At 39.1% G+C, this 27,445-nt stretch overlaps 1 protein-coding gene across 1 annotated transcript in view; it reads right to left on the bottom strand.

Moving 5' to 3' along the window:
- The window catches only part of cdkal1 (CDK5 regulatory subunit associated protein 1-like 1), a 189,391-nt gene that overhangs the window by 111,801 nt on the left and 50,145 nt on the right, over positions 1 to 27,445 (bottom strand). Inside the window, exons 5-7 of the mRNA XM_026371931.1 lie at positions 17,425 to 17,521; positions 12,892 to 12,940; positions 6,924 to 7,044 (exon numbers count right to left, since the gene is read on the bottom strand). Coding sequence (XP_026227716.1) covers positions 6,924 to 7,044; positions 12,892 to 12,940; positions 17,425 to 17,521 — 267 coding nt within the window. The remainder of the gene's footprint in view (positions 1 to 6,923; positions 7,045 to 12,891; positions 12,941 to 17,424; positions 17,522 to 27,445) is intronic.

Raw genomic sequence — 27,445 nt, 5'->3', positions numbered from 1 at the left:
TGAGATCATTGCACCAGAATCAATTAAATGAGAAATGCAGTCAACTCGAGCACTGTAACGTGGCGTGTGTATTTGCTTTTAAAGCGAGAAAGCGATATGGTGAAATTATCTGCAGTGAATATCATTTGAGCCCCGGTGGTGGGTATTAAAGTTTGAATGAGATTCTTAAGCTAGAGCAGATATGCCTGCTTCAGTTGTTTGTGTCTGTAAAGAAAACTAGGAAAAGAAGAGACTTATCATATGGCACCTCTAGCCAAAACTCTTCATTCTCCTAGGAATTACTCATTTCCACACTGCAACTGCTGAACAAATTCTAATTTCTAAAGACCACCCTGTTACAATTTGCTTGTACCTTGGCTAATGACTTCCCTTCTCTCCCTTTTTCCTCCTCCTACTACTGTGCTCCTGTTACTCTTTCAAGCAAAGACATACAGTGCATGCTGATTTAGTTCCTCTGTTCCTATAGTAGTAAAGGATACCATGTTATTGTTTAGTATGAAGCGAAGATGCATTCATTGATTGGCTGGAGATCTGAATTGGCAGGTTTTAAGCTTGATCGGCTATGACCAGTTACCCTACCAATCAATCTAAGATAACCAATTCTGGGCCATGTATATTTGCAAGCATGATGGCTCATGTTGCGCACCAGAGCGCGGTGGAGTGATGAGAATTACCGCTCCTCACTGTTCACCTGCTTAGCTCACTTCAGTCATTCTGAATCATGCTTAGCCATGCTTTAGGCTTTAGGCATTGTGTGAAAATTGGAGCTGGATGTAAGGCAACATATTTGTGTATGCTGTCATTTATGTCTTAGAAAGACAGGAAGGGCACTGGCATCAAAAACACAAATTCAAATGATCTCCACATGCAAACTGCTGCAAGGCAAGAAAAGAATACCTCAATAAATTTGCTGATTTGAGAAGCGAAAGAGAAGCAAGAGTATCAGTGTTGAAGGCGTCATTCATCTGCTGAAAAGCATGACTGGTATTTACTACCCTGGATTATCTAACCTAATATAACCTAATTGGGCTGCATGTACTTCCTCATGCTACCAGTAGTGACAAGGACACTGGCAAAACACGAAACCTGAGAAAAGTCAGTCAGAATGATGAGTCTTTAATTGAATGCTTTGTTTGAAGTAAAGTTAACAAATTAAAATTTATGGTGTACTTCTTCCTTGTTTGGCTAAAGTCAAGATTATAAGCTAGTTCACAATGGTTGACACATATCTATGTGAAGGTCAGAAGCGCAGTTGATAAGACTTAATATTCTACTGTGTCGGCCTGGAGAGTTGACAGAGAATTTGTGGCAGCCAAACACAACTTCACAACACAATCACAACACAACAATCACAACACACATGAACACTAAAGACAGCAGACACATTTCACACCTTTGTTGACTTTATTTACATAGTGTGTAATTGCTGTGTGTGTATTTTGCTATGGTGATTATTAATGATCGTAGGAATCAAGGATTTGGTAGGGATAAAGGGCTGTGAGAAATTAGCTACTAGCCTGTTCAAATCCCTTATGATTATAGACAACCAGAAAAAATAGAATACAAAAAGAGAAAAAAATGATTAAAGATTAATACTATGTAGCTTGAGTAAAGCACCCAAAGCATTCATGTTTAAAAGGTATTAAATATCAATACAAAACCCAAACAATACCATTGTGCAATATTCAACATGGCTTAATGTCCAGATTAAATTAGCTTTCCATTAAGTAAATAAATATGTTACATTTAGTGTCAGAAGGTGAAAAACATAAAATGGGGATCTGAATGGATGGAGCTGAACAAAGCAAAGAGGATAAAATACAGCATGGGCTCCAAGGTTATCTTTTGTATTCTCTGGATACGTGAAGCCAATAACCCAGTGAAAAATTTCCACTCTTCCATAACAAAAACAGAATGTTAAGGCGTATTATGTATTAAATCCCTCCATGTTTGCTTCTATTCAAGAGATGTCAGCATTGCTAAAGAAGACATCACATAAAGTAGCATAGTGTGTTCACAGCATCATACAATGGGGGGATATATATATGTGTGTGTGTGTGTGTGTGTGTGTGTGTGTGTGAATAACCTGGTCATTGTATACTGAATGACCAGGTTACTCCATCAATGGATTTTTCTTCCCTAATGTCACAGGTATATTCCAAGATGACAATGTCAGGATTCATCGGGCTCAAAATGTGAAAGAATGGTTCAGAGAGCATGACACATAATTTTCACCCATGGATTGGCCACCACAGAGTCCAGACCTGAACCCCATTAAGAATCTCTGGGATGTGCTGGAGAAGACTTTGCACAGCAGTCCGACTTTACCATCATACAAGATCTTGGTGAAAAATGAATACAACTATGGATGGGAATAAATGTTGTGACATTTCAGAAGCTTATCAAAACGGTGCCGCAGTGAATGTGTGCTGTAATCAAAGCTAACGACGGTCCAACAAAATATTCGAGTGTGTGACTTTTTGGACAGGTGGTATATATATATACACACACACACACACACACACACACACACAAATGTATAAATATACTGTATAATATTTACTCAGTGTGTGACCATAAATGCTAAACATAACTTTGAGTGTAATATTTACACAGGATTTTACCAGCAAGGGAGGCCTCCATAGCAGCATGAATTCAGCTTCTAATTATTTGTTGCAAAGTATGAACTGCCAGTGCAGCAATCACACATCAAGGGCAGCAGTCAGGCTGGCAGCAATTCTTTCTTCATGTGTTTGACAGAGCTCTCAAATCACAAGAAGCCTAGTTCCACTGCCATTTCCCTCTGCGTCCTCCTGTCTACCCGCTTGCCTGGAGGATACGAACAATGAAATTGACTATTGGCTTGGGGTTTGAGCTGAGGATCTTTAACACCTGACTTTAGCACAGAACTATAACAATGACAGATTATGCCTGCCAAAAAAAGTGATTAAATAGAAAATGGCAAAGAGAGATAATGAAATCAAATGAGCTGTAATTGTGGAACAAAGTTTTTTAACTTTACTGCCTTGAGTTTAACTGCAAAGGTTCACACAAACAGGCAAATGAACACACATTTAATGACCCATTCTGACTGAGTGGCTGTAAAGGTCTTGTTTATGACACTGAAGCATCACAATTCAACTTGCTCACAAAAGGGCTTTTACGGTTGCTGACAACACACATACAGACATATGGAGATATACAAAGAACAAGGAAGGACGGTTTGTAACCTGGGGCAAATTGCACACAGATACACACACCAGCTTCCCTAATAATATCAAGTGTGCTGAAACCAGGACACAAAAAAGAGCATTAGATAGACAAGTCTTTTTCCAGTCTGAGGCTGAATAAAAAATGAGCTCTGCCCTCAGGCTAATCTGTTTACATAAAGAAGCTATGGGAGTATCAATGCAAGAAACAATCCAGACTTTATGCTGGCGACTGGATCGTAAGCTAATTACAGAGCACAAGCTCAACATCAGCTGCTGTAGTCAACCTTAAAAGCAAGAGTAACATGGAGTTCGAAATAACCACGATGCCCCATGTTAAGAAAATAATTAAATTTTTCTCTTGTATATTTTTCATTTATTTGGTTTTATTATCTCCTTCCCCTTTTTCTGATCATACGCAAACTGAGAAAAGTTTTCTATTAAAATGCGGTAAATCCAAATATTACCTAAAGAAGGAGGTAGATTTAGACATTTACCACTAGTAAGATCTGTTTAAAAAGTAGCTTCCCTAAAAACCTTGGGTTTGATTGATTCCTTTTGAATTTCAGCATCTTTTGTGTCACTCCATCTCAAATAGCTTGTTTTGTTATTTATTCATGGCAGAAGAAAATAAAAGGCTGATAAAAGTATTTCAAATATGTGAGACTGAATCAATTTAATAACCTTCTGTAGATCACCAATTGAAACCCGTTACATGTTAGTGACGGTAATTACATTTAAATGAACTGCATTTTAATGAATATGACTAATATGGTACAGCTGTATGGACTGTAGCTTAAAGATTTCACTTCATATTCATAATATGTTTTATATGTCCACAATACAATCTGGGTTTTTTTTCCCATTACTGTGTCAAGTTAAGATGACCCACTATAGTTGTGCTAATAGCCCAGAAGACATAAAGCCAGAGGGGCATTGGTGGACTAGCCGGACTATGCTGAATTTATTTTGTGATTGATATGAAATTAAGTGGTTGAAAAAAGTCAATTAAGTTGGTTTAGATTTAATAAGTGCAAATGAAATTAATATGCAACTTAATGAAACTAATATTGTGAATCAATTTAAATGCTAAATTTAATTTTCATGGTAATCCCAGGTGAAACACCGTGCCAGGCTGTTGTGAGGATTTGTCCTAATAAAGTGAAGTAGAGTAGGTTTGTCAGAGCCAGACTAAAATCACTGTGTGCAGCACATTGGTAAACGAGTAAACAGGTTTTATTTAAGAATGTGAATGTTGTGCAGAATTAAAATTAGCAGCAGTCCGAGTTTGCTTTACATCTAAAAGTGCATGTTGTGTTTCCCCTGCAGTAGGATTTCTGATGAGAATCTGACCTTATAGAAGTAGCGTGTACAGTATGACAAGCAGCACAAGTTCTCTAACCTGCACAAGTGAGAGCATTGTGTTTTACTGGGTCCCACTTGATTTGCACCACCTACTGTGTTCAATGGAAGATGCAGAAAGTCAAAAATACTATAATGGTGGTAAGCAGGTGCTTTCCTTTCAATTTAGACAGAACAATGAGGAGTTCACTAAGAATATTCTGAGTCTATATATGATTCAAATTCTAGCGACTGCAGGAGCTGAGAAATTCAATGAGGTGATATCTACGGGTTCCAGAGAGCCCAATTTAAGAATTTATTTCACTTCTGTTTAATCCTTTCCTCCCTTTAGTGTGGATTTAGTAAAATCCCTGACATTAGCAACATGATTAATGAAATTAAATGCTGGTTATTGCAAAACATAAATCTTTGTTTTATATAAAAAATATAGGGAAATCCTTCTATTAACTCAATATTGAGTTAGTATGATAAAATATTATCAAATATTATGCCCTAAAATTGAGATTACAGTTTTTGTTTTAACGGCCTTGACCTGCAGCATGACATAGATATGACATTTGGGAAAAAAAAAAAAACAAACAGTGAAGGAAAAAGAGAACTTAAAATAATGCACGTGTTCACACACAAACAGGCATTAAATAACAGAGATTAAAGACCACACACTACAAATTAATATATCTTCACTTGTGATGCAGAGGCAATCTGAACAACAACTACAACCAATGTTTTGAATGTGTGTTTCTGTATGCCAGACAAAGATCTCTCTATTCCCTCTGCTGATAAATGTCACCAATGATGTCACTACTAGCTCAGAAGAACATTTAAAACAGGCACACAATGGACACATTCTCTTTTCTTTATCACATATACTCTCACACACACACACACACATTAAAAGAGCCATGTCAAACAACTGACACTAATGACTGACCAACTCACACAAAAGCACACATTAGGCTTAAATTGTCAGTAACACCAGTGTTATTTGGGAGAGATTTGTCAAGAACCGATTCACCCAGACAACATATTGGCGTAATCCCCATACTACCCTAAAAGAGTTCCAGTTAAAAGAGTAAAAACAAGCAACGTGTTTATAGCCAGTCTGAACCTTTTGTAGAACAACAGTCCTTTCAAATACAGACCCCCTGCTGGAGTAGGGCTGGTGAGAAGCTGACATCTGCACTCATAAGCAGGGGGACATACAAGAATGCCCACAAAAGCACACTAAAACTAGCCAGTCAAGCAGGTACACAAGCAACTGGAGCAGGGTTCTCATTAGAGTTATGATCTGAGTTAGCAGGAGTGAAAGGCCCATTCATCAACAAAGAGACTAAGAACAGATCAGAATCACAGTGTTACAGCTTCATAACAAGAAATCTAGTAATAAAGCAATTATATGAATAAAGATCACTAAGCTCTGCAGACACAGTACAGCAGTGCAGAACATCTAAGACGCAGACAGCTCTTTAAATGTGGCCCTGAACAACAGGTACACTTATTGTGACAATATGAAATAAGGTAACTTCAACACACAGCATGTAATGTCTACAACTTCTTATTAGCAGCAGTTTTCTTGACAGACTATCAAAAAGCCAAATGGCTTAAAAATAGAAGAGTATTTGCTTAAACTAAGAAAGCTCAGGTGTTACACAACAGTAGTGCTGTGTGTGGCAAAGTTATTAATGTACAGAGCCTGAAAACATTCAGGAAGATGATTGATGAATTATTATAAGTCAGGGCCTAGCATAGCCCCAAGAATTAGTCTGTCATTACCCTTTTTAACTAGCCCACTGACAATACAACACACGGGTTAGTGGAAGACTCACAGATCTATAAACAACATAAATTACACCATAAAAAATGTGGGCATATGTGCCTGTGCTTATCTAGCAAAAGAAAGTGGTCAAGTCTAACAACCGTACCTATCCAGCCATAGTAATTATGTATCCATTTACACTTCAAGTGTGCTTTACCAAACAATACTATAAAGAAGTAGTCTTAAATAAACCCAATACCAGTGACATAAAAGCCAAAATAACAAAGAATTGTTCCTGAATAACACATTCAGGAAGATGACAATGGAAGGAGATTTCCCTCTATTAATGATAAATGGTTAAATGGAACATGATACAAAAAGGTAGACAAACGCTGCTTTTTTTTACACTTACAGTACATTTGAAGAACACATAGAACTGTATGTGCACGCGCAGGCACGTGCACACACACACACACACACACACACACACACACACACACACACACACACACACACAGGAAAAGGATGCAGTGATATTAAATTCATAGTTAAAGCTGAATAATTTATGAGATGTGTTCAGTGTTTGTGTGTCCTACCCGGTGTTAATGGAAATGATTTCAATGAGAGGGTTCTTCCTGATCTTGGGCAAGTCCAGTCTAGCACCTCCGAGTCTCCGGCCTCCATCTTTCTTCTGACCCAAGAGACGAACTGAATGTCCTGAAAACAACAATCACTATTTCACTACATATAGCTTTTCAAAGTGAAACAGTAATTGCTACTGCAATTTGTTATTTTCTTCTCGGCCATGCAGAACTACCTTGAATTCTACTTTCACAAGGTTAAATATCTCTTACTGTATGGCATTATATTAAGAGGTGTTTCTAATGTTTCAGTCCCCTCATTTTTGTAAATAGGGTAGAAGGAAGTTCAGTGTTTGGATGGTTTGTTAGCTTCCTGATACACAATAGCAAACAGAAACCAAGCTTTCCATTATGGAATAACTACTTTTAGACAGTCAAATAAACTCACTGAGCATGTTTTCCAGAATACAGAAATGTGAAAATATGGAAATAAAATAATAGGCAAACCTCTGGCCTCAGGTACATCTAAAACCATTTTAAAAAAAGAACAACAGGCGAAGCTGGGAAAGAAAATTATTTCATATGGTATATTTCTTCTGAAATTAAATGATGGGCTGTTTCTGAATGGTAGAAAGGAAAAGGTGATCAAAATAAAAATAATTATTTCACCAACATATTGTACCAAATGCAGACTTTAATAACAGAAGTATCACACAGTGACTATCGCACTATGTTGAAGAAGCAAATGTCAATCCATGACTGAGTCTAATAACTAATAGCTAGTGACGTCTAGCCTTTGGTGTGTGGAAATGGGATGCGGTAATCTGTCCTTTCAACTGTCTAATAGGCTACCAGCTAGAAGTGTGCGAGATGGAGGCGCTGAGGGATGGAATTGTCTTCCTGTTTTCATCCTCTTTACATTGGTCTCCTGGGAGGGTGGGCTCAGGGCAGGAAGCGTGGTTATCAATTGGTAGATAAAAATGACAATCTGCCCCAGAGGAGGACAAAAAGCCAATCGGTGAGGCGTGACTGGTCGTAATATCCCGGTACAAGCAAGCAGATGAGGAAACTTCCCTCGTGGAAAACAGCTGGGACTTGGAGCACGTTCCACAATCCTTTCCTGTAGGTAGTCTTCTGCGTGCCAGCCTTTGGTCATGAAACAAGGATTTAAAATTCATGTGTTCTCTAATACTTCCTGTGACCATCTCTCCATCTGCTGACTGATCGATAAAATTCATCTATACCTTAATAACTATACTTTACCAGCTAGGTTGCACAGTTCTATCAGCTCTTCAACAGCTGTTTTAACCATTTTATTTACGTCAATTCAAAAAGTATACTCACAAAAAAGTTGAGGAAATATCAACAATAATGACAAAAAAGATGTACATACTCCTTGGTTATATGTAATAAAAAAAAAAACTAACTGTTAACTGTCTCCACATACAGTACATGTGAAAACCTTAAGTAGCCAATTTAAGAACTAAATGCAACCACATAGTTTCACAGGGTAAGTGAACCAAACCTATCTGCAGTGGATAATAATAAAATGACAAAATCTAGTAACCTACCGATCAATCACACTGGATCTTTAAAATCTAAACATAATATCAATTTTCCCTGTTTGCAAAGTGGTACTTTATCACAGAATAAGTCCAACTATTATGGCTTGCATTTTGAGGCTGAACAACTTTGACATTCACATTTGAGCGATGTGCAGATTCTCTAAACGAATAAAAGCCACAACAGTATTTTAGCTTTAACTGAGGTTTGTTGGTGAAGGACTAAGATAAATTCTGTTCTGAAATTCCATATTTCTTCCAGACAGCTACCATTGCACATTTGCTTTTGGTTTTAGTAACTATATTTTCCCCAAAGCTAATAACAACACCTAATTGCAAAAACAGAGAAAGCAATTACCAGTATGGTGCTGAATTTCCAGATGTTTTTCCAAATTATGAGGTTGTCCAATTCATAAAACATGGACATTGTCATTCACCACATGTTCTTTCCCCCCCCCCCATCTAAAACTGCACAGGACCCCTGTCAATGTGAGCACTGCCCAAGACTCAAGAAATAATCTCACTACCAGCGTGAAATCGCTCCAGGAGTGCACCCAAAGTCAAATTCAATTTTAGTGCCTAGGGGACCACAAATGGTTAGAGGTAAATACCTAATGGGAGTTACTGAAGAAAACCTAAGATTGCTGCCCTATTTTTCATCTCAACTGCATACATTAGATATGCCAACTGCTGTGAAGGCAACAGTCATATACTATAAACAGAAAAACTTCTCCCTATACCAAATGCTCACATTGTTACACACACACCCTACCCCAAGTATCTCTCTTTGTTCTTTTCTCTTCTTCATAAATACAAACCAACATAAATCCTTCTACTCGCTCATAACAGCCCATTATAACATACATTGGCTGCTTGGATGATGATAGAAAAAAAAAAAACACAGATGATGTATAGGACAGCTAGATGGATGGTTGGACCAGAGGAGCAGGGAGCTAAAAGGATGACCTCTTGACCTGTATCTGATGTCACATAAGTGGTAGGTCTCGTTGTGCGCCCTCGTTTGATTGTAAAGCAGCAGGCAGGAATGAGAGGGATGGTGGCACATGGGAAGGAAGGAGGGCAGATGGAAAGGATAGGAGCAGTGTAATGCTTGTCATTGCTAATTTTAATGAAGTGAAAAATGCTGTATGTATGACTGTGTTGGAAAAACAATTTTCAGTCATCTTGCCAAATGTGTGAAATATCTCGCATGCACATCAAATGTTTTACTTAGCTATTCCAGACTGAACCTAAATGCAAACATCTAAAAGAGTGCACTTCCTTTAAAAAGCCTTACAGGGGGCTTTGATGCTTTACAATGATGATCTCCTCCACAGAAGTCGCTTTTGTCACTTCCAGGTGGGAGGTCACTGAGCATTAAGATACAATGTTCACAATACCTTCAGAAGACTTAAAACACATGTGAACACCAACTTGTCTCCCGATATCTACTCTTCATTTCCTCTTCCCCCTGCCTTCTTATCTCTATCTATTCAGTATCTTTATACAGCGGCTTTATGTTTTCATCACTTATACGCACAGATAGTCATACCACTGGTAGATGTTTGTACTGAAGAAATAAGAATCGTGAGGTTATATGGATACCTTATAGCCTCTGGTCTGAAGCTAAGTGGATACATTAACCTGTCTAACCCTTTTCTGCCCCACAAATACACACTAAATCTAAACTGGACCTAAAAGATATTAGGATATCAGTTGAAATCGTGTCATCCAAGGATACCATCTCAGTGAAGGAAGATCAATACTGGTAAGCCAATAAAGAAGCAAAGACATCAAAACAGCTCTATAAAGAAAAACATGCATCGGATAATATATATTAATGGTGCAAAAACAAGACTGCACTGAAAGTCTTATAGTTCTTCTGTTCTATGAAAATTAACACATTTTCTAGCCTGGGATTCTATAACTTTTCTCGATTACTTAATGATCATTTTTGCTCTTCCACTCTATTTTTCTCTTCAAATAACAGTTTTCCCTTGAGTATATGTTAAGCATCACCAAGACAAATAAAATTGGGCAAAATGCCTTTGCAATGCAGTCAGTGTACCGGTCCGTCGTGGTGAAATAGGAGCTGAGCCGAAAGGCAAAGCTCTCGATTTACCGGTCAGTCTACGTTCCTACCCTCACCTATGGCCATGAGCTTTGGGTCATGACCGAAAGGACAAGGTCGCGGATACAAGCGGCCGAAATGAGTTTCCTCCACAGAGTGGCTGGGCGCACCCTTAGAGATAGGGTGAGGAGCTCAGTCACCCGGGAGGAGCTAAGAGTAGAGCCGCTGCTCCTCTGCATCGAGAGGGGCCAGTTAAGGTGGCTTGGGCATCTGTTTCGGATGCCCCCCGGACGCCTTGCAGGGGAGGTTTTCCGGTCCTGTCCCACCGGGCAGAGGCCCCAAGGAAGACCCAGGACACGTTGGAGAGACTATGTCTCTCGGCTGGCCTGGGAACGCCTCTGTGTTCCCCCGGAAGAGCTGGAGGAGGCGTCCAGGGTGAGGGAAGTCTGGGCATCTCTGCTTAAGCTGCTCCCCCCGCGAGCCAGCCCCGGATAGGCGGTGGAAAATGAATGAATGAATGAATGAAAATGCCTTTGCACGAATACATATCCATGGGTGTCAATGATTTTGTAAAGCATCTGCCAGTGGGCTTCGAATATCAAACCTGTCAAATCAAAGCCTGTGAGCACGGTAACAGCACTACCTAAAACACTGATGTAGTAGTTCTAACAACCTGCAAGACTGTACAAATCTTAAAAAACATACTCTAGTATTTACAAGAGGTAGTAACTTGAGCTAAGTTAGATAGAGGCACTATAATTAAAAGCTGTTTGAGAGTAGAATTGTATGAAGTCACAGTTGCTATTCTGTTTGAGCATTTTGAGCAAGCAAAGAAATAGTTGCAACTATTCAGCAAGCAACGGAATAGTTGCTTGCTCATTCCTTAAGAACCAAGCTCATAAAAGAATACCAGTACGCTTGTCATGTGGAAAACAGACCTGCAAGCAATTTTGGTGCAGCAAAGAGCTGCGTCTATTAGCAGTTCATTGAAGTAAGTATTTTAGTAGCCATTACGAAAGGCAAATCCCCTAGCTTAAAGGTTTATGCCCAGGCCTCCGAGCTGAAATAACAGCTCTCAGTTTATACGAGGTCATAAAGAACTGTAATGATACTGTGGAAATTAGTTTCTATGTGGGGGGGGATGGGGGTGGAGGGAGGAAAAAGGGAATGAGGGGGGCAGAAGGGTTTGAATGGGGCAGTAAGAAACCAGAGGGAGCAGGAAAAAAGGAAGGGAGGAGATCAAAAGAAGATGATGAACAGGAGTGTGTGTGGGGGGGGCTATCATTGTGGGGACAAGTATGAATTTTAACCTTTGGAGTAAGGACACATTTACGTGAGCACATTTTAGCCGGTCCTCACACTGAAAAGAGTGTTCAAAGAGGAATTTCAGGCATTAGGTTTTAGGGTTAGGCTTAGGTTTTGGTTAGGGTTAGGTTAGGGTAATGTTTAGGGTGAGGCAGTTACTTGTGATGGTTAGGGTTAAGGTAAGGCAGTACATGTGATAAATTGAAAAATAAAACTGAGTAAATTAGCATGGCCTATGCGACAGTAGGGGAAGTAGGGAATGCATTATGCCATACTAAAATGTGTGTGTGTGTGTGTGTGTGTGTGTGTAGCCAGACGATTTAGGGTTGATGACACATTGTAAAATTAAGCCTCAGTTTAGCTTCATTAGAGTGCGGCCCGCAGTGCAGACTATTCACTCATACCCTCTCTCTCTCACACACACGCACAGCACAAACTCAATCTGTTCTTTATTAGAGAACAGCTGGAGGTGTATGACAGCTTGACTGGACACTCTCACACCGTAAACTCTTTCTGACCTTCATTAAATAGTTAAGTGCGGTGGTTCACTAACAGTTTAAATGGATGACCTAATCACTGCCATGTGAGTCTGTCTCACTGTCAGAAGAGCCTCTCAGACAGTTAATAAGCTGCTCAGACATCTAGGTAGATAAGATCCAAAAGCAAACACAGATGACTGTGCTTTTTAATACACAAAATCTCACTGAGCAGTTTGATGCACCGTGAGTGTGACCTGTCTTCAGCAATGTGTTCGGAGTTGCACAAATACAACAACTGTATGTTAAAATGTTCTACTTGCTTTTATGTTTTTTATTTACATTTTTTTTTGTATTTATTCATTTATGGTCTGTAGGATATATGTTGGTTATTCTAGGAGGAGGTGCGCACAGTTTTAGAAGTCGAGAGGCAAATGCCAGCTACAGCACAATGATGCGATTACAGAAGTTTGTGTGTGCAGAAGCATGAAGCAGGCCTTAGTCCTTGTATTCTTGTCAACAAGTGGACATTACTTTGTGTGCGTGTGGGTGTGTACACGTTAGAATACCTTTAACAGCCTCGTCCACTACTTCCACCACTCGATCAATCTGTTGGACCTAAAACACAAACAGAAAAAGTTTATTGAAGCTGATGCTGACAACTCATATCACTTTGACCAGACACAGGAAGGGGAGATTTTATTTTATTGGATGCGTTTTCAAACAACAAACAATGTGTATCTGGTTTGTTTGTCCACACCTATTAAAGTCAAGCAGACAGCCCTTACCCTTCTGTGGGATCTGTCTGAGATAAGTCAAATTTAACTAAAGATTGTTAGACCTTATAGGCCACTCAGTGCTGTGTGATAATGCCACATATGATGATAGGGAACTGTGACACGGTAAGCTGAATTTCTGTTCTGCCTCTGTGAGAAGAATACGCACAATCACAACACTGGAACTGTTGCAAGTGCAGATTTAAAATTTGTATGTGCATGAATGATCAGTTAAACTGGCTGTAGTGGAACAGGATGAACTGCTGCAGAGTTTATTTACAGTAAATTTATAGTAATCAGTGTCAGCTTTCCTCGTTTAAATCCTCATTTCAAAAACAATGTACAAACTACTGTACTACTACTACTGTATTGCTATGGAATAGCATCATACGAGCAATAGTACAGCTTTAATATTAGAAAGAAAGATTAAAACAGAATAAGGCTTTGATCAAGTTCAAGTTATTCCTCTTGTTGCCTCTTATGTAGAAAGTACTGCAGTTTTATCAAACTCTGAAACACCACCAATCTATGTAGAGAAAACAGACAAAACCCTGTTGGCCACAGTTTAGAGCCAGACTATTCAGAGATTAAGCTGGGTACTAAATGAGCCAGCATATTCTACTGAGAACAGCACCAATTTTATAAATCCACTATCTTAGAATAACTATTCTAAAGAGGAAAGAAAAGAGAATGAAAAAGACAGATGTGTTCTGTAAGTAAGTGGGAGAAGAAAAATTGTCATTGTTTCTCCATCCATTCATTTATTTATTTTTCTCTATTTTTGGAGTCTGTTTTCGATGCCTTGGAAACAGCTCTTAATGCCTCAAGGCCCATTACTTGAAGTAAGCCTTAGTTCAAACATACAAGCATACACACTGATCTTTGCAGGCAGCTGTTATACATGTTACACTCACAAAATGAAGCCTATTTTATTCTAATGGTCAGGTGATGTGTGCATTACAGTACAGCAGTAGCTGTATTTAAATAAATATATTAAATAAATTCATCCATCATTTCAGCAGACTAAAGGGCTCCACAACAAGTCATTTAATCATTCTTGGGTTTATTATTATCAGTTAAGTACATTTGTAGGTGTTCTATGTTTGCAGGAGCCATAAGTCTGATTTAAACCTATGCGAACACATTTACAGAAGCCAACACGTGTCTAATACATAGAACAGTTACAATTAAGAAAAACAAGGAGCACTTGCAAGTGACAAGTAAGAAAAACATAAGCAGGACTGACAATATTGACTAATGTAGCCCACAAAAGACACCCAACACACTATATTACGAGAAGACTGATGTGTATGCCTCTTATGTTTAAAACACTGCATTCCCACTGTAATCTTCTGATTACCTAGCCAGCACTGTGTACCTGTAAGTGAATGTGTGTGATGTGTCTCAGATACAGGACGTGACTTGTTCAGAGATGTGAAACACCATGTTGACACCATGACTGTTTTCCTGACACACAATACACTGTCATTTGTTTCACAGCAACTTCAGACAGTCAGAAAACAACAGAAATACATAATAATAACACATAAAAGCTGACACACAAGTCATTTAAGCTGAATAAATTCAACAGGAAGAGCTACACCCCTCATCTAGCCGTTAGTACAATCACTATATACAAATTCAGCACGGCTCATTTGCATCTAATTTGCATAACCCACCAACTGTCACTGTCATTGTGTGGTTGATTGTAACTACCCATGGATACACAAGGGGAGTGTGTGCACATTTACACATGCGCGTACTTCTGTCTTTCTGAGGACCCTCACTGACATATTGCACTTCCTAGACTATTACACTAATCTAAACCATGACAACTAAAAGATTACAATCAACCCTTAATCAAACTCTAGCCTACACCTAAAACCAAGGCTGAATCCTCACACAGCCATTTAAAGGTTTGTCTGAAAGTGAGAACCCGGTAAATGTCCTGCTATTCAGAAAATGTTCTCACTGCCAAGGTTTAAGAGCATGTCTACATTACGCTAGCTAAAATCTAAAATGCTGATTTTGTGCCAAAACAACAGGCATCCACACCAGATGTTCCAGCTCATTTCTGCAATTACCTGTATCTACATTAAAATGCAATAACGGGTAATTCTCCTCCCACTGGGAACGCATAGAGGACAGGCAAGCAAGTCAGACACAGAAAACAAGCCAAGAAGAAACTGTTTAGTATTTCCATTCCACTTCATGCACTGGTTATGGTTTCATCAACAATGGTACCAGAGAAAAAGCAAATCAGACTTCTTTCTCTGGAGGAACAATAAAGTCAAACTTTCTTTGAGAGTGAAATGCCACACTACTGCCATGATCTCTAGAGTTGCAAATATGTGTTCCCTTTATACGCTACAATGCCAAACCAGCATTTTCAGATTTTTGTTTCGAGAAAACCTCAGTTTTAGTCTGGAGCAAAGGCGGAAACAGCAAAAAAAAAAAAAAAAAAAAAAAAAAAAAAAAAAAAAAAAAAGTATTCAGCAACTGGCCCTCACAGATAGATATATAGATATACAAGCACACACACACACACACACACACACACACACACACACACACACACACACGAGCAGACACATATGGCAACAAACACAGACAGTAGTGTATGTGCGTGTTTTTGTGTGTGCGGATGCATAATCCAATCTACTCAAGACAATTAAAATCAGTGGTAAACATCCCATCCATGGTTCTTTCTCACCTTGAAGGCTATTACAAATACACGCCTGCTTATCAAAATCTTCTTTTATTATACATACATGTCGTCTGTTTTGCATGTAATTACATACCACTACAACACGTTTACTTCAATGGAATTACACTTTATATGGTGAACAATATATATATAGTTAACTTTTGTGCCATTCTTAAATCCTAAATCCTTATTTTTAAAACCGTCACATTAATCAACACAATCTGTGGTGATTTTGAAGGCAAAGGTTGGCTCCTTGTGATATTCTTTATTAATGTTGAATGAATTAAATGGATGGGTGAAATAAAAAGAACTTGACTCACGCTTTACAAAGACCTTCATTGTAAATAATTTTAATATGCACGATTAAGACTGTAAAAATGCAAGTGGAAAAAACAAACTAATTACTAACCTCAGTGATTAAATGAAATTTACTCATTAAGCTGCTGATTTGTGGTAACCTTGACAAACTGCATTGGTTTCCTGTTGTGATTACTAAAGTGAAGCAGACATTGATTTAAATGACCAAAAGCTCAGATTTATTTGTTGAACAGTAAAGAGTGTGAACTAAATTAACCAGGATCTACTAGAAATGATGTGCTCCTTTCTTAGTATAGCTGCATGTTTTCTCTACATTGGTGCTAAACAATCAGCATGTGGAGGCCCAGAGAGATATGCACTTATCTGTGGTGTCTAGAAGCTCATCTGACAACAATAATCCCGTTTAACAGGTCATGTACAAATGTAATATGATTCCTTAACCTATAAGAACCCAGACCCATTTTTACTCAAAGGAAAATTATGTAGGATATGAAACAAACCAAATGGACCATGTGGAACACATTTCTTAAAGTGTTGGTGTTACCCAATCAAGAGGAGTGTACTGCACCCTAATTACACCTGGGTAAAAACACATACTCCACTTGAGAAAGCTAAACTGTCTAGCATAACAAGGCTTCCAGCAGTCCATGCTGTCTGTTACACTGTCCTGTCCTGCATACAAAAACTAAAAATAAATAAAAATAAATTTAAATAAAAAAAATGTTTGTGTGTTTTTCACATAAAACTTTATCATTTCATTTTCAAAGACGTCGGACCCCCTTCTCACACTTTTCTCCCACTTTCAATCATATATTCTTGCCTCTTTTCTATTTCCCCTTCCTGTTCTTCTTAGCAGTCTTAGGTTTGTATCCCAGGGAGGTGTACCGATCCACCAAGCAGCAGGAAGGCCAGAATAGAACAGATGTAGCAGGCTGGCAAGCAGGTGAATGACAGGTCACACTGTGTGTGTAGACTATGTGATACTTTGTGTACTAATAATAGTAATACTATTCTTATGGGGAAATTTTAGCTGGTCCTCACAGGTGTTTTTGGGATTACATTTAAGAGATAAGAGATAAGATTGAGTTTCAGGGTTTGTGTGTGTGTGTGTGTGTGTGTGTGTGTGTGTGTGTGTGTGTGTGTGTGTGTGTGTGTGTGTGTGTGTGTGTGTGTGTGTGTGTGTGTTGTGAGTTTGACAAACAAGCACAGTGACCTGCAGATATACAATACACTCTGCATGAGCACATCCCTACATTACTCATCATTTTCATAAAAGTACACAAATACATTTACACACTTACCCCAATGATGCTGAGTCCTTTGAGGTAGTCCATCCGTGGCTGGGCCTGGGGAACACATCCTGCTACTACCACCTTTTTCTGCTGTTCCTGGGCTTTTCTGTACCAACAGAGCAAGACAAAACATACATACATCAGGAGATCAGAAATAGTAGATAGCATGGCATTTTACACTACAGGTAGGGAGTTTGACAAATCATTCAAAGTCCTGTTCAGAAGTTTGCTTTAGTGACATGTTTAATGGTTAACAAGTAAACTCACAGATACAGAGAGTGAGAGAAAGTAGCACATTTAGACTGCAGAGATCAGACCTTTTTGTATTTGGATGATGGAGACTGGCGTACAGTTTAAATTGACAATTAAGTGATCAGATCAAGGGGTTAGAAGAGGAGGAGTAGAGGGCAGATTTAAATGTTTAAATCAGAGCAGCATCGTGTAAAATATTTTGTGGCTTTGCAGAGTTATAACAATGTGGAGATACAAAATTTATTATACAAACATATGTCAGAAAACACATCTGAATCTTGCAAAGTAATGTTTAGTTAAATAAGGCAAATAAAAGGGAGAATGTCCCTTTAAGGTTTTTCATAAATAATATCTTATTCTTAGTATTTTGTCAAGTCATATTTAACTCAAAGGATAAAGCTTGGAGCTACATTGAGTCACTGTGAATTAGAATGTTGACAATCAGCAAAAAGCTGGTTGGCATCCGAGTATGAGAACAGCTTGTTCCCTCCAGACTCCCACATTAGTCCTGAATTACCCTATATGACACCCTGCTGGCTCTATACGGTCCCCAGGAGACAGAGAATCTGTGCATACATTCTGCAATGGATTTCAGGAAGGACCTGCTGTCCTGTGTATACCCTTTTGTGAGAAACAAGTCACGATGACCAACAACAACAAAAACAAAGCCAGACAAGTCCGAGCCTTCAACACAATAAGTGAGTGTCAAATTTACAAAATTCATGAATGTTAAGTGCAGCATGAAGTGGTCACTAGCAATAGAGTAAGCAGCTGCAAACTATTTCACAGTCACTTATTGTTAGAAATGCAAAGAAGCACTAAGAATCCTATTTTCATGATCATTTGAATTAAAAGGGCTGGGCAGATAGTAAAATGATCTACCAAACCACAAGGGGTGGGTGTTTGTGTGTGTGTGTGTGTGTGTGTGTGTGTGTGTGTGTGTGTGTGTGTGTGTGTGTGTGTGTGTGTGTGAATGGTTATATAGAATATATGATTTTGTATGTCACCTCCAGTTAGAGGCAGTGAGATTTGAGACACTTGCTCTGTCTGACAAAAGCATTTGGAGAAGCTGCCCAGACTCCGCCATGAATCTTTAATGATGAAGCCTCCTGACAGCTGGAGCGAGAGAGAGAGGGAGGGAGGAATGGAAGGTGGGAGGCATGTAAGTGAGGGAAGAATCGTGGGAGGAGGACAGAGGAGGAGCAAAGAACCTGGATGGAAACTGTCAGTTGTGTTTTCATTCAGACTGTGTTTGTATTCTTCAGTAAAACAAAGACAAATAGTGATGGCGGCAGGCAGAGTGTGTACGAGCAGAGTGAGCAGGGAGAGAAAAAGGTGAAGGTCGATAACTCAATTCAAAGATCACTTAGGATGTCACGAGAATGAGAAATGGTGGGATAGATGAAAGCTGAAAGTTGACCAGAGATTGTAGGAACAAAGGGAAGACAAGTGAAGGCAGATATGTGATTTCTTTTCCCCAGAGTTGTTTGATTAGGGGTTATTTTGGTCTTAACTTCTTTACTGTTAAGAAGGTAGCAACTGAAGTTGCTAAAAGGATGAAACATAAAGAAAGTCTATGAGTCACAACAGATGTTTTAACAGTGCAATCAAAGAAGAACATTGTGTTTGTGTGTGTATGTTTATGCATATGTAAGTTTTACTATAGTAATATTCTTGCCACTGCTACTCTCTGCCTGGTGTAAACAGACTCTGAAAACAGACAGGCAGGTAAAAATGCAGGAGAGGATTTTATGGTGCTTGATTTTAGTAAAAACATCAACTTTGAAGAGAAACGCGGAGGAAATTATTTATTTATTTACTTATAGGAGCTTGTTCTCCCCACACAGTTCCTCATAAAGGACTTGCACTAGCATCACCACACACACACACACACACACACACACACACGCGCGCAGCAGGGGTACATCTGCATAATTCACACCGTCTCCTGCCAAAATGCACCAAACGTTCCTTTAATGTGCGACTTGCTCCCCGCCCACAGACTCCAAGCCACTGCTGACACAGCGAGTAGGCAGACAGCGCCTGAGCTGTCGCCTGAGCGCCCCCAGAGGGAACAGCCCAATCACATCGCGCACAGTTCCTGGATGGGATGAGATGGAATGGGGATTATGCGATGCAGTTGCCGTGGTGATACTTTTGAGCCCGACTGAGCGCTCACTGCCAGTGACCCGGACCAGAGCAGATGTCCCCTGAGATCAGAGGACGGGGTCTGTGCATTTGTGTATGTGCACATTTCCTTGGCTTTCCTGGCACCTTGCCCTAAATCTCTATGGCCCCCTGTCAGCTCTGTGCTCTCTATAGCCTCAAGACCACACGCTCACACCCACACAGGGTCCAAACACCCACATGGTCTGCACACACATATTAACACAAGGGTGTGTTATTACTTACACCAAACTAGTGACATTTTAGTCCTGTACACACAAAACACAAGAACAATTCACACCAGATCTAGCACTGACAGCAAATCAAAACATTTAGAAGCTACACTTCTACTCATTCTTATATACAACACAGTACCATTTTATGGAACACTAAAATAGGACAAAAGAGAACATGGGTTGCCGATATTTTCTAAGTATTTTAAAGGTACAACTATTACAGTCTTTGTTGGGTATAGTTTTCAAGATGTTGGTCTTCCCATAAAGCTGGTGCAAAAGGCTGTTAAAATAGTGTTCACTTAATTTAGCTTGCGAGGAAATAAATTGTCAAGAACATGAACGCTAACTCTCCCTTCCAAACATCTAAATGGGGATTTTGATTACAGTACACGTGTCCATTAATGTCAGTTTTAATCCATTTTTCATCATCGCTTTCTTTGAAGGAATTAAGATTAATGCCAAGGGTAAAAAATGGTGATGGTGATGGAAACAGTGTACAATAGTCTATGCATACATGTATGACTTCTGAGGTATAAATGTATGGTAGGAAGGTCTGTGCTGTACATACAGGTTTTTAACGGCTCAGTGGACACAGGGAATCAGTCATATTAGACCAGACTAAATGTCCAACTGAATTGATCAGGTTGACTTGGAGAGGTCCCTTGCTGTAAATAGGATATTAAAATAACTCTAGGCATTAAGATGGACCACAGTGAATGACCTATATAAGGGGCCTTTTCAACCTTCTCACCACAGAACATGAAGTGAAAGAGACGGCCTTCCTTTATACTGGAGATAACAGTCTTCCACAGTGCTTGATTACTTTAGCCAAAAATGCAGATGTCGAAACTGCCTCACATCCCAGACAAATAAAGAAAAATCACCATGCCATCGCATTTGCCTTTTTTTTTTTTTTTTTTATACAAAGTTAGTCGTTGTAGTGTTATAGCCACAAATAGATTTACTTTTTTGTGCCATTCAGATACAATTGATCATTGTTGATTCATGGGTCTGGTCTTTGAAATACCAGGGATGTAATGAAGCACAGTTTTTTGGTGGAGAAACATCCAAACAGGGTAGCAGCTGTGAACTCTGTCTATGTGTGTCCTCTCGATGACTCTCCCTGCTGCTGAACGCCCTTAGTCCTATACAGATAGCTACATGGGGCAAGAGGATGAGCTCACACACACAGAGCTAGCCATATGCTCCTTAACAAACATGTTGCTTAAATGATGAGGTCATAACAGCACAGTAAGAATAGTGCGGAAAGGTTGTGTTACCGAAATATACATTTCTACAGTTAAAGCTGGACCAAAATATTTAGGGATTTAGGTATTTAGATATTTATACGTGGGACTGGTACTCAGTTTTTAGTCAGTTTCATATTGTGTTCTTTTTAAACTACATGTAGGGTATCAGTATCAGCTTGGGAGCCTGACATCACTGACCGCAGTGAACATCACATCTGACCATCAAAGGGAAGCCAAATGCCAAAGATTAAGCTGTGTGGGAAAACTGTAAACTGAAGGATGACAAGGCAAAAACTGAACGCTACATAAGCTGTCATAATGGCACCACTAGGATGGACAGAAATGGAACAATATTTGAGAGACACAATAAAAGTCCACTCTGGCCCACTTGCATGGTGGAAGCAAAACAGTGACTGCAACCCTAAATCAACATTTGCATACCAGCACCTTTTTAAAGGCTGCTCCATCGTGAACAAGATGGGAAATCACTTTTTCCAGGGAATGTGGACAAATTCATCTTTCTCACAAAACAGGAAGATTGCATAAGGTATGCTTACGTTTAGTGATCTTGCAATCTGATTCTGATTTATTTGGTTTATTTTATTGCAAAGAAAATACTCCAGTTACAACTGTGCCAACCATCATTTTGTCATAGTTCGTTTTGTTCTGTAAAAGGCCATTCATTTATTTTTATTCAAACTGACTGTTTATTGAATTTTGGATGCAGCTATTATACGATTTAAAATAGTAAAACTGATTTATTTTCATTACACTCCAACTTTTCTCCGTCTCTTTTCCCTTTCCCCTGTCCTTGCTCCTCCGTCTTCTCTCCTCCCTACTCCTCTCATCTGTACTCCGACGGTTGTTTCTGGCTGAGTTGACAGCAAGCCAGCCAATCAGCACACTCCTGACCTCTCTGCATTAGCATAAGCAGCAAGGGGCAAGGTTAAGTACCCCTCAAGCCTCAGTAATTAAGATGTGAGCTAGTGCGTACATGAGTGTGTGTGTGTGAGAGAGAGAGAGAGAGAGAGAGGCATAGACCAAATGTATTTAATCTTCCGCTTCACATGTTTTCCTCTCCCACAAAGTTCTTCTTAAATAACAATGCAATCCTGGGCTTCGTCACTGTCCCAGTTACAGTTCCACAACGGCTATTAGCCTGAGATGCAAAACAATACTTAAACTTTAACTTACTTGTGTCTACTGAGGAGACTTTAATGTATGCTTATTTGTTTAATGTTTTATTCATTTTTGAAATCTTAATTTGCCGAGCATGAGCTGCATCTCAATCACTGACTGACAGCCCAGACTGAATGAATGTGTAAATAACACACTGTTAATACTGTTGGAGAATACAGCCTCTCCTCTGAGAGTAAATGTACTGGCAAAGTTAAATAAAAAAAAAAGTCAAATACAAACAGTATAAATAAAACAGCAACTAACTTTGAGCCTGAGGGATCTAACTGCCAACGAACTAAACCAAATGAAAGCTGTTCATGTACTAGACCAGGGGCCTCTAGGAGATGTAGCTGTGAGATAGAGATAAGGGTAAGAGGAAGAAATGTATGCGAGTGATTGACAGGAAACTGTCAAAAGAAGATCTTTATGAACAGGTAAAAACAGTGAGAGAGGAGGTAGCAAGGAAGTAGAACATGTAAAACAGGAAATAACTGATGGTTCAAGCAGATAAAATAAAAACACAGAAACATAACAGATGGAGCCGAGGGAGAGCTGGTAAAGGTCCCATCAATCCAACTGTGTATTTATGGCCAGTTTAAACAATAACCTTCTGAAGCATCTGGCACTACATCTCATCTCAGGCTAAGCTTGTTAAACTCTAGAAATATTTTACTAGAGGCCTCTTTGTAAATGTCCACTGTTTTAATTTTATTGTTCTCTGGGATGAATGTAAATGGCTTAAAAGCCCGGGTCTAAATATGAAACACATATCCATTTTCAACTTTAGAAAGGGGAAGTGGAATGTGTCAGGAGGAAGGAAAAGCAAGGGAATGAGAACTAGCAATGAGCAAAAGCACAAGAAAGGACGATGCAAACTGCCAAGAGCACATCTTCTCCACAAAGTGGGGAGAGGGAGAGGAGGGATGACAACAGGACTCAAAGTGAAATAAAAGGGAGGACGCGAGCTCGGAGGCTGTGAAGGAGGATTGTGATTGAGGGATGAGAGAGGGGTTCGAGAAGTAAAGCTGCAGAATCCTCAGGGATTTGTCTTTTTCGCTCACACGTGTAAAACCAGACACTCAGAGACTCATCAACTGCAGTTGTATTTTATATTACAGCATGAGCTGATACCCATAAAGAAATTAATCAGGGGCGGAAAAAGAAAAACTGTAATAAAAAGTATAGAATTTAAGGTTAGGTAATAAATAAAAGGGGAAAGAAAAGAGATGTCGTATTTAATCAATACAAGATAATTACCAGAAAGGATGTCTATAAAGGTGAGTTGTGGTAAGTGATGTTAAAGACCATATAGATTTGGGGCAGCCTAAGCACATAAGACAAGTTGCAAAGGTCTAATTGCCTGTCTTGGAACCTTGTTTGCAGTTTACATTTTAAAGGCTTTGATAGTAGAAGAAAGATGGAGATCGATCTGTGCTGGCACAACCGTATTCATGCTCCACAATATGGCTGCATACACAACCACATACAGTGGAATTTAAAGAAAAGCTTTTCAGTTTTCCACATTTCTTGCCAGTATGGTTAATAAAGACATTCATGTTAGAGCTGCATTTTACAGGATACAGGCAATCTGCTGACCAATCAATACACCTATAACATCCTAGTTTATGACTAACACACATGACCTTCGGGCATATCAGACATGCAGCCCAATTGTCAACATGGGCCTAGTAAAGGCTAGTCAGAGGAAATGCAAGGCTTTCAGATTATGGCATTTAAAAAAAAATGCCCCACTCACCTGCCTGGTGCTGTCAAGTGGGTGACATCTGTCTTGTAAAAATGACTTGATTGTGCGATAAATATTGCATTACAGTAAATGAGTTGTATTCGCTGCTTGAATGGTTCATAATGGAGAAGAGAGATAATAAAAGGCAGAAACAAATGGCCCGCACAAATATTCTGACACGTGTGTGCAGTGATTAGTTTTAGAGATGAGCACTTGACTGAATCCCAAAGAGTTGAGCCCCAACCTAGAATTTGGTTAAGAGTCCCATCATTCCCATTTCTAATGCAAAATTCCACTACAATAATATGGGAACAGGCTCTCAGCCTGATGTTGTTGTGAGACTTTAGGAAGGGAAAACACACACAAACAACTAAATGATCACGATCATTATCTAGCTGCTACCAGTGGGTTATGTTGTGTCTCCACAAAAGACATTTCAGCCTCATTCAGTTGTCTTCGTCACCTGTATGTAGACACACACACACACGGCACAAAGGAGCTTCTGCAGCTGCTGCCACTCTGCTGATGTACGTAGGAATGGCATTAGTGTTTTTAAAGAGCCAAAACAAAATCCCAAAGTCACTTTGTACAGATCATGATAAGTAAAAGTAGAGAAAACAGTCCATCCAGGATTTCATTGCAGATCCCTTTTGTGTTGACTGTTGCAGATTATATAAGATCTGCGCCACAAATACACCACTTAAATGATGACCTTTGACTTTTGTCATCTATTTAATGTAAATGATTAAAACCCACATATAAACGTCTACCTGGACTACTGGCAGTTGTGTGATAGTGTGGCAGCTTTAGCCTCAGACTAAACACGTCAATAGCATGCTCAGGCATTTGTCATTGAGAGTCACAGTCCCTCCCCTCTGTGTGACAAAACAAAAGTATATGTGACGGTCCACATGCATTTTTCTTCCTGTGTCCATAACTGCTTACATGTAGTTTGTAAGATTATGTGACTTTGTTTGTGCGTTTCCGTGCAATTCTTTTAAGCCAGTAAAGTAGACAAATTAAAATCCTTGCTAGGATGACAGGGGTGAAAGGATGATCCTGGTTGAATGAATTCACACAAAATTAGTCCAAGCATAAACAATCCTGATGGGTTTCAAGGTCATAAATTATTTCAAGCAAGGGTTTTCAAAAGTGGAATGGCAAATGCTCAATGACCTGAAATGCATCAACAATCTGTCCAACACAAATATAAAATTGTCCTGCTCTAACAACTAAAGACTGTACCAAAACTCCCTAAAACTAGTTTTTAGCAAACAATTCCAATTGTCCCCTTAGACGGTGTGAATGAAAAAGGGGGAAAGCAGCAGTCAGTACTTGTTTTAGTTCTATTACAGGAACGCAATTCTCATTACACCTGAATAAAGATACTGTAGACCAAGACATGTATAAGAAACACTAACATATTGATTACAATGTGTTAGAGCTGAACGCAAAACAGTCTCTATAGACTGTGGAGACACACAATAATGTATCTATGTTTTACTTATACAGTATGTGTTTACAACTGCATCTTATAAAAAATTTCAAAGATCCATGCTTGCTCCAGTTGTGGTGTACTGTGGTATGGCAACACACTGATTCCAGTGTCTGCTCACAACAGGAAACATCAGCACCAGCCTGTGATATTATGGTTTGGCCTCAGAGCAGTACACTTAACTGAGCTGTGTTTTTATGGTTACCACTGGCCTACAGTATGCAGTTAGTGGACATAAGACAAAGCAGTTTCTAAAACATTTGGTAGTTTCATCTCATGGATTTCTGCAGCTCCTGCAGAATCAAGACAAATTTAACTTTAATTCAAGATTTTCAGTTCTATTAATTGCAACCTCATTGGTTTCTGATATCTATCACTGAACTATTCACTGTAAAGTAACAAAATAGAGACAAAACAATATAGTGTTATGAGATTGAATACTGAATTTACAATGATTGCAATGTGTATAGATTTTAGTGTATTTTAAGAAGGTGTGTCTGCATAGGAGTTGCGTGCGTCCTGAGCTAAGCATGATATGTGAATGTGCATGTTGAAGCGCATATGTGAGTACATGTACATTATGCGTGGTAGGGGACTATGCTGAACATTGGAGTCTCATTATGGGGCTACAAAGTCTAAGCATCCATTCAGCCTGTTAATTTCCCGGGCTGATGTCTTCTCCCCCAAGCAGCCTAAAGTGGCTCCATGGTGCCTCATCCCTCTAAAAGGCCTCCTCATTTAACCACAGTGCCTTATTTACTCTAAATAACATTCATTTAAAAGCCAAGGATGCAGTGTGCACAAAGCCAACTGACTGATTAAATTGCTATGCAGGAACCCCTTACTTTTAAAAAATTAATTTATGGAATGTTTAAAAAAGGATTTCTTTCCTTTCTCTGCACACGCCATTCTCTTCTGAGTCAACACCAATTAAAAGAAAGGTTCAAGGCAAGGTTCATTACATTAGAAAAGAGGGGTGGGGGGAGGGGTGGGTAGGAGGTTGTTGGAAGAAAAAAGGCCTCATAGAATGAGGGGGTGATTTTCTAAATACATTTGGCTTGTTGGAGAGATAGCAAATATCTAGGGATGAATAGGGCTGCCTCTGCCTCTTTTGTTGAACCACATTTGCTACATCTCTTTCCCTCACTGCTATTCACACTCTAAATTAGTAAAACGCCAAGTTCTGTGGTCCACAACAGATGTAAAATATATTATCACATCTAAAAAACTCACAGTCACATGAGTGATTCTTTTATATGTTACACCAAAATTGACCCTTAGCTTTTTGTAGTGCAAAAGTGGAAAGTAATTTCATAGAAAAAATATATTATGAAATTTAGGACAAACAACTCATACAAGACAACTTCTGTATAGAAGATTTATCTTTGTGAGTGTATGTCTACAAAAATCATCTTTTGAGCTTCCTGGCTGTCCTAGTTTTACAGTACAATAAAATCTAACTTTATCATGGAGAAATGCACTCCATTAAAAGTTATTAGTAGATACAAATTAAAAAAAACAAAAAAAAAAAGCATCACAGTCGTTGCTATACCACAGTAATATTCAGGCAGCCAGGGAATCTACAGTGGTCTATATGCCACATGTGACCTGATTCCCCAGAGCAAAGTTCCTTCCTTTCATATTCAGTGATGAGTCTGTGTGTTCACAGCACCTCCAAGGATAAGGACTGCCCCAGGTACACTAAGGC

This window comes from Anabas testudineus, chromosome 16 (assembly GCF_900324465.2).
Source record: "Anabas testudineus chromosome 16, fAnaTes1.2, whole genome shotgun sequence".
Taxonomy (NCBI): domain Eukaryota; kingdom Metazoa; phylum Chordata; class Actinopteri; order Anabantiformes; family Anabantidae; genus Anabas; species Anabas testudineus.
This window is presented reverse-complemented; position numbering and strand designations above follow the sequence as displayed.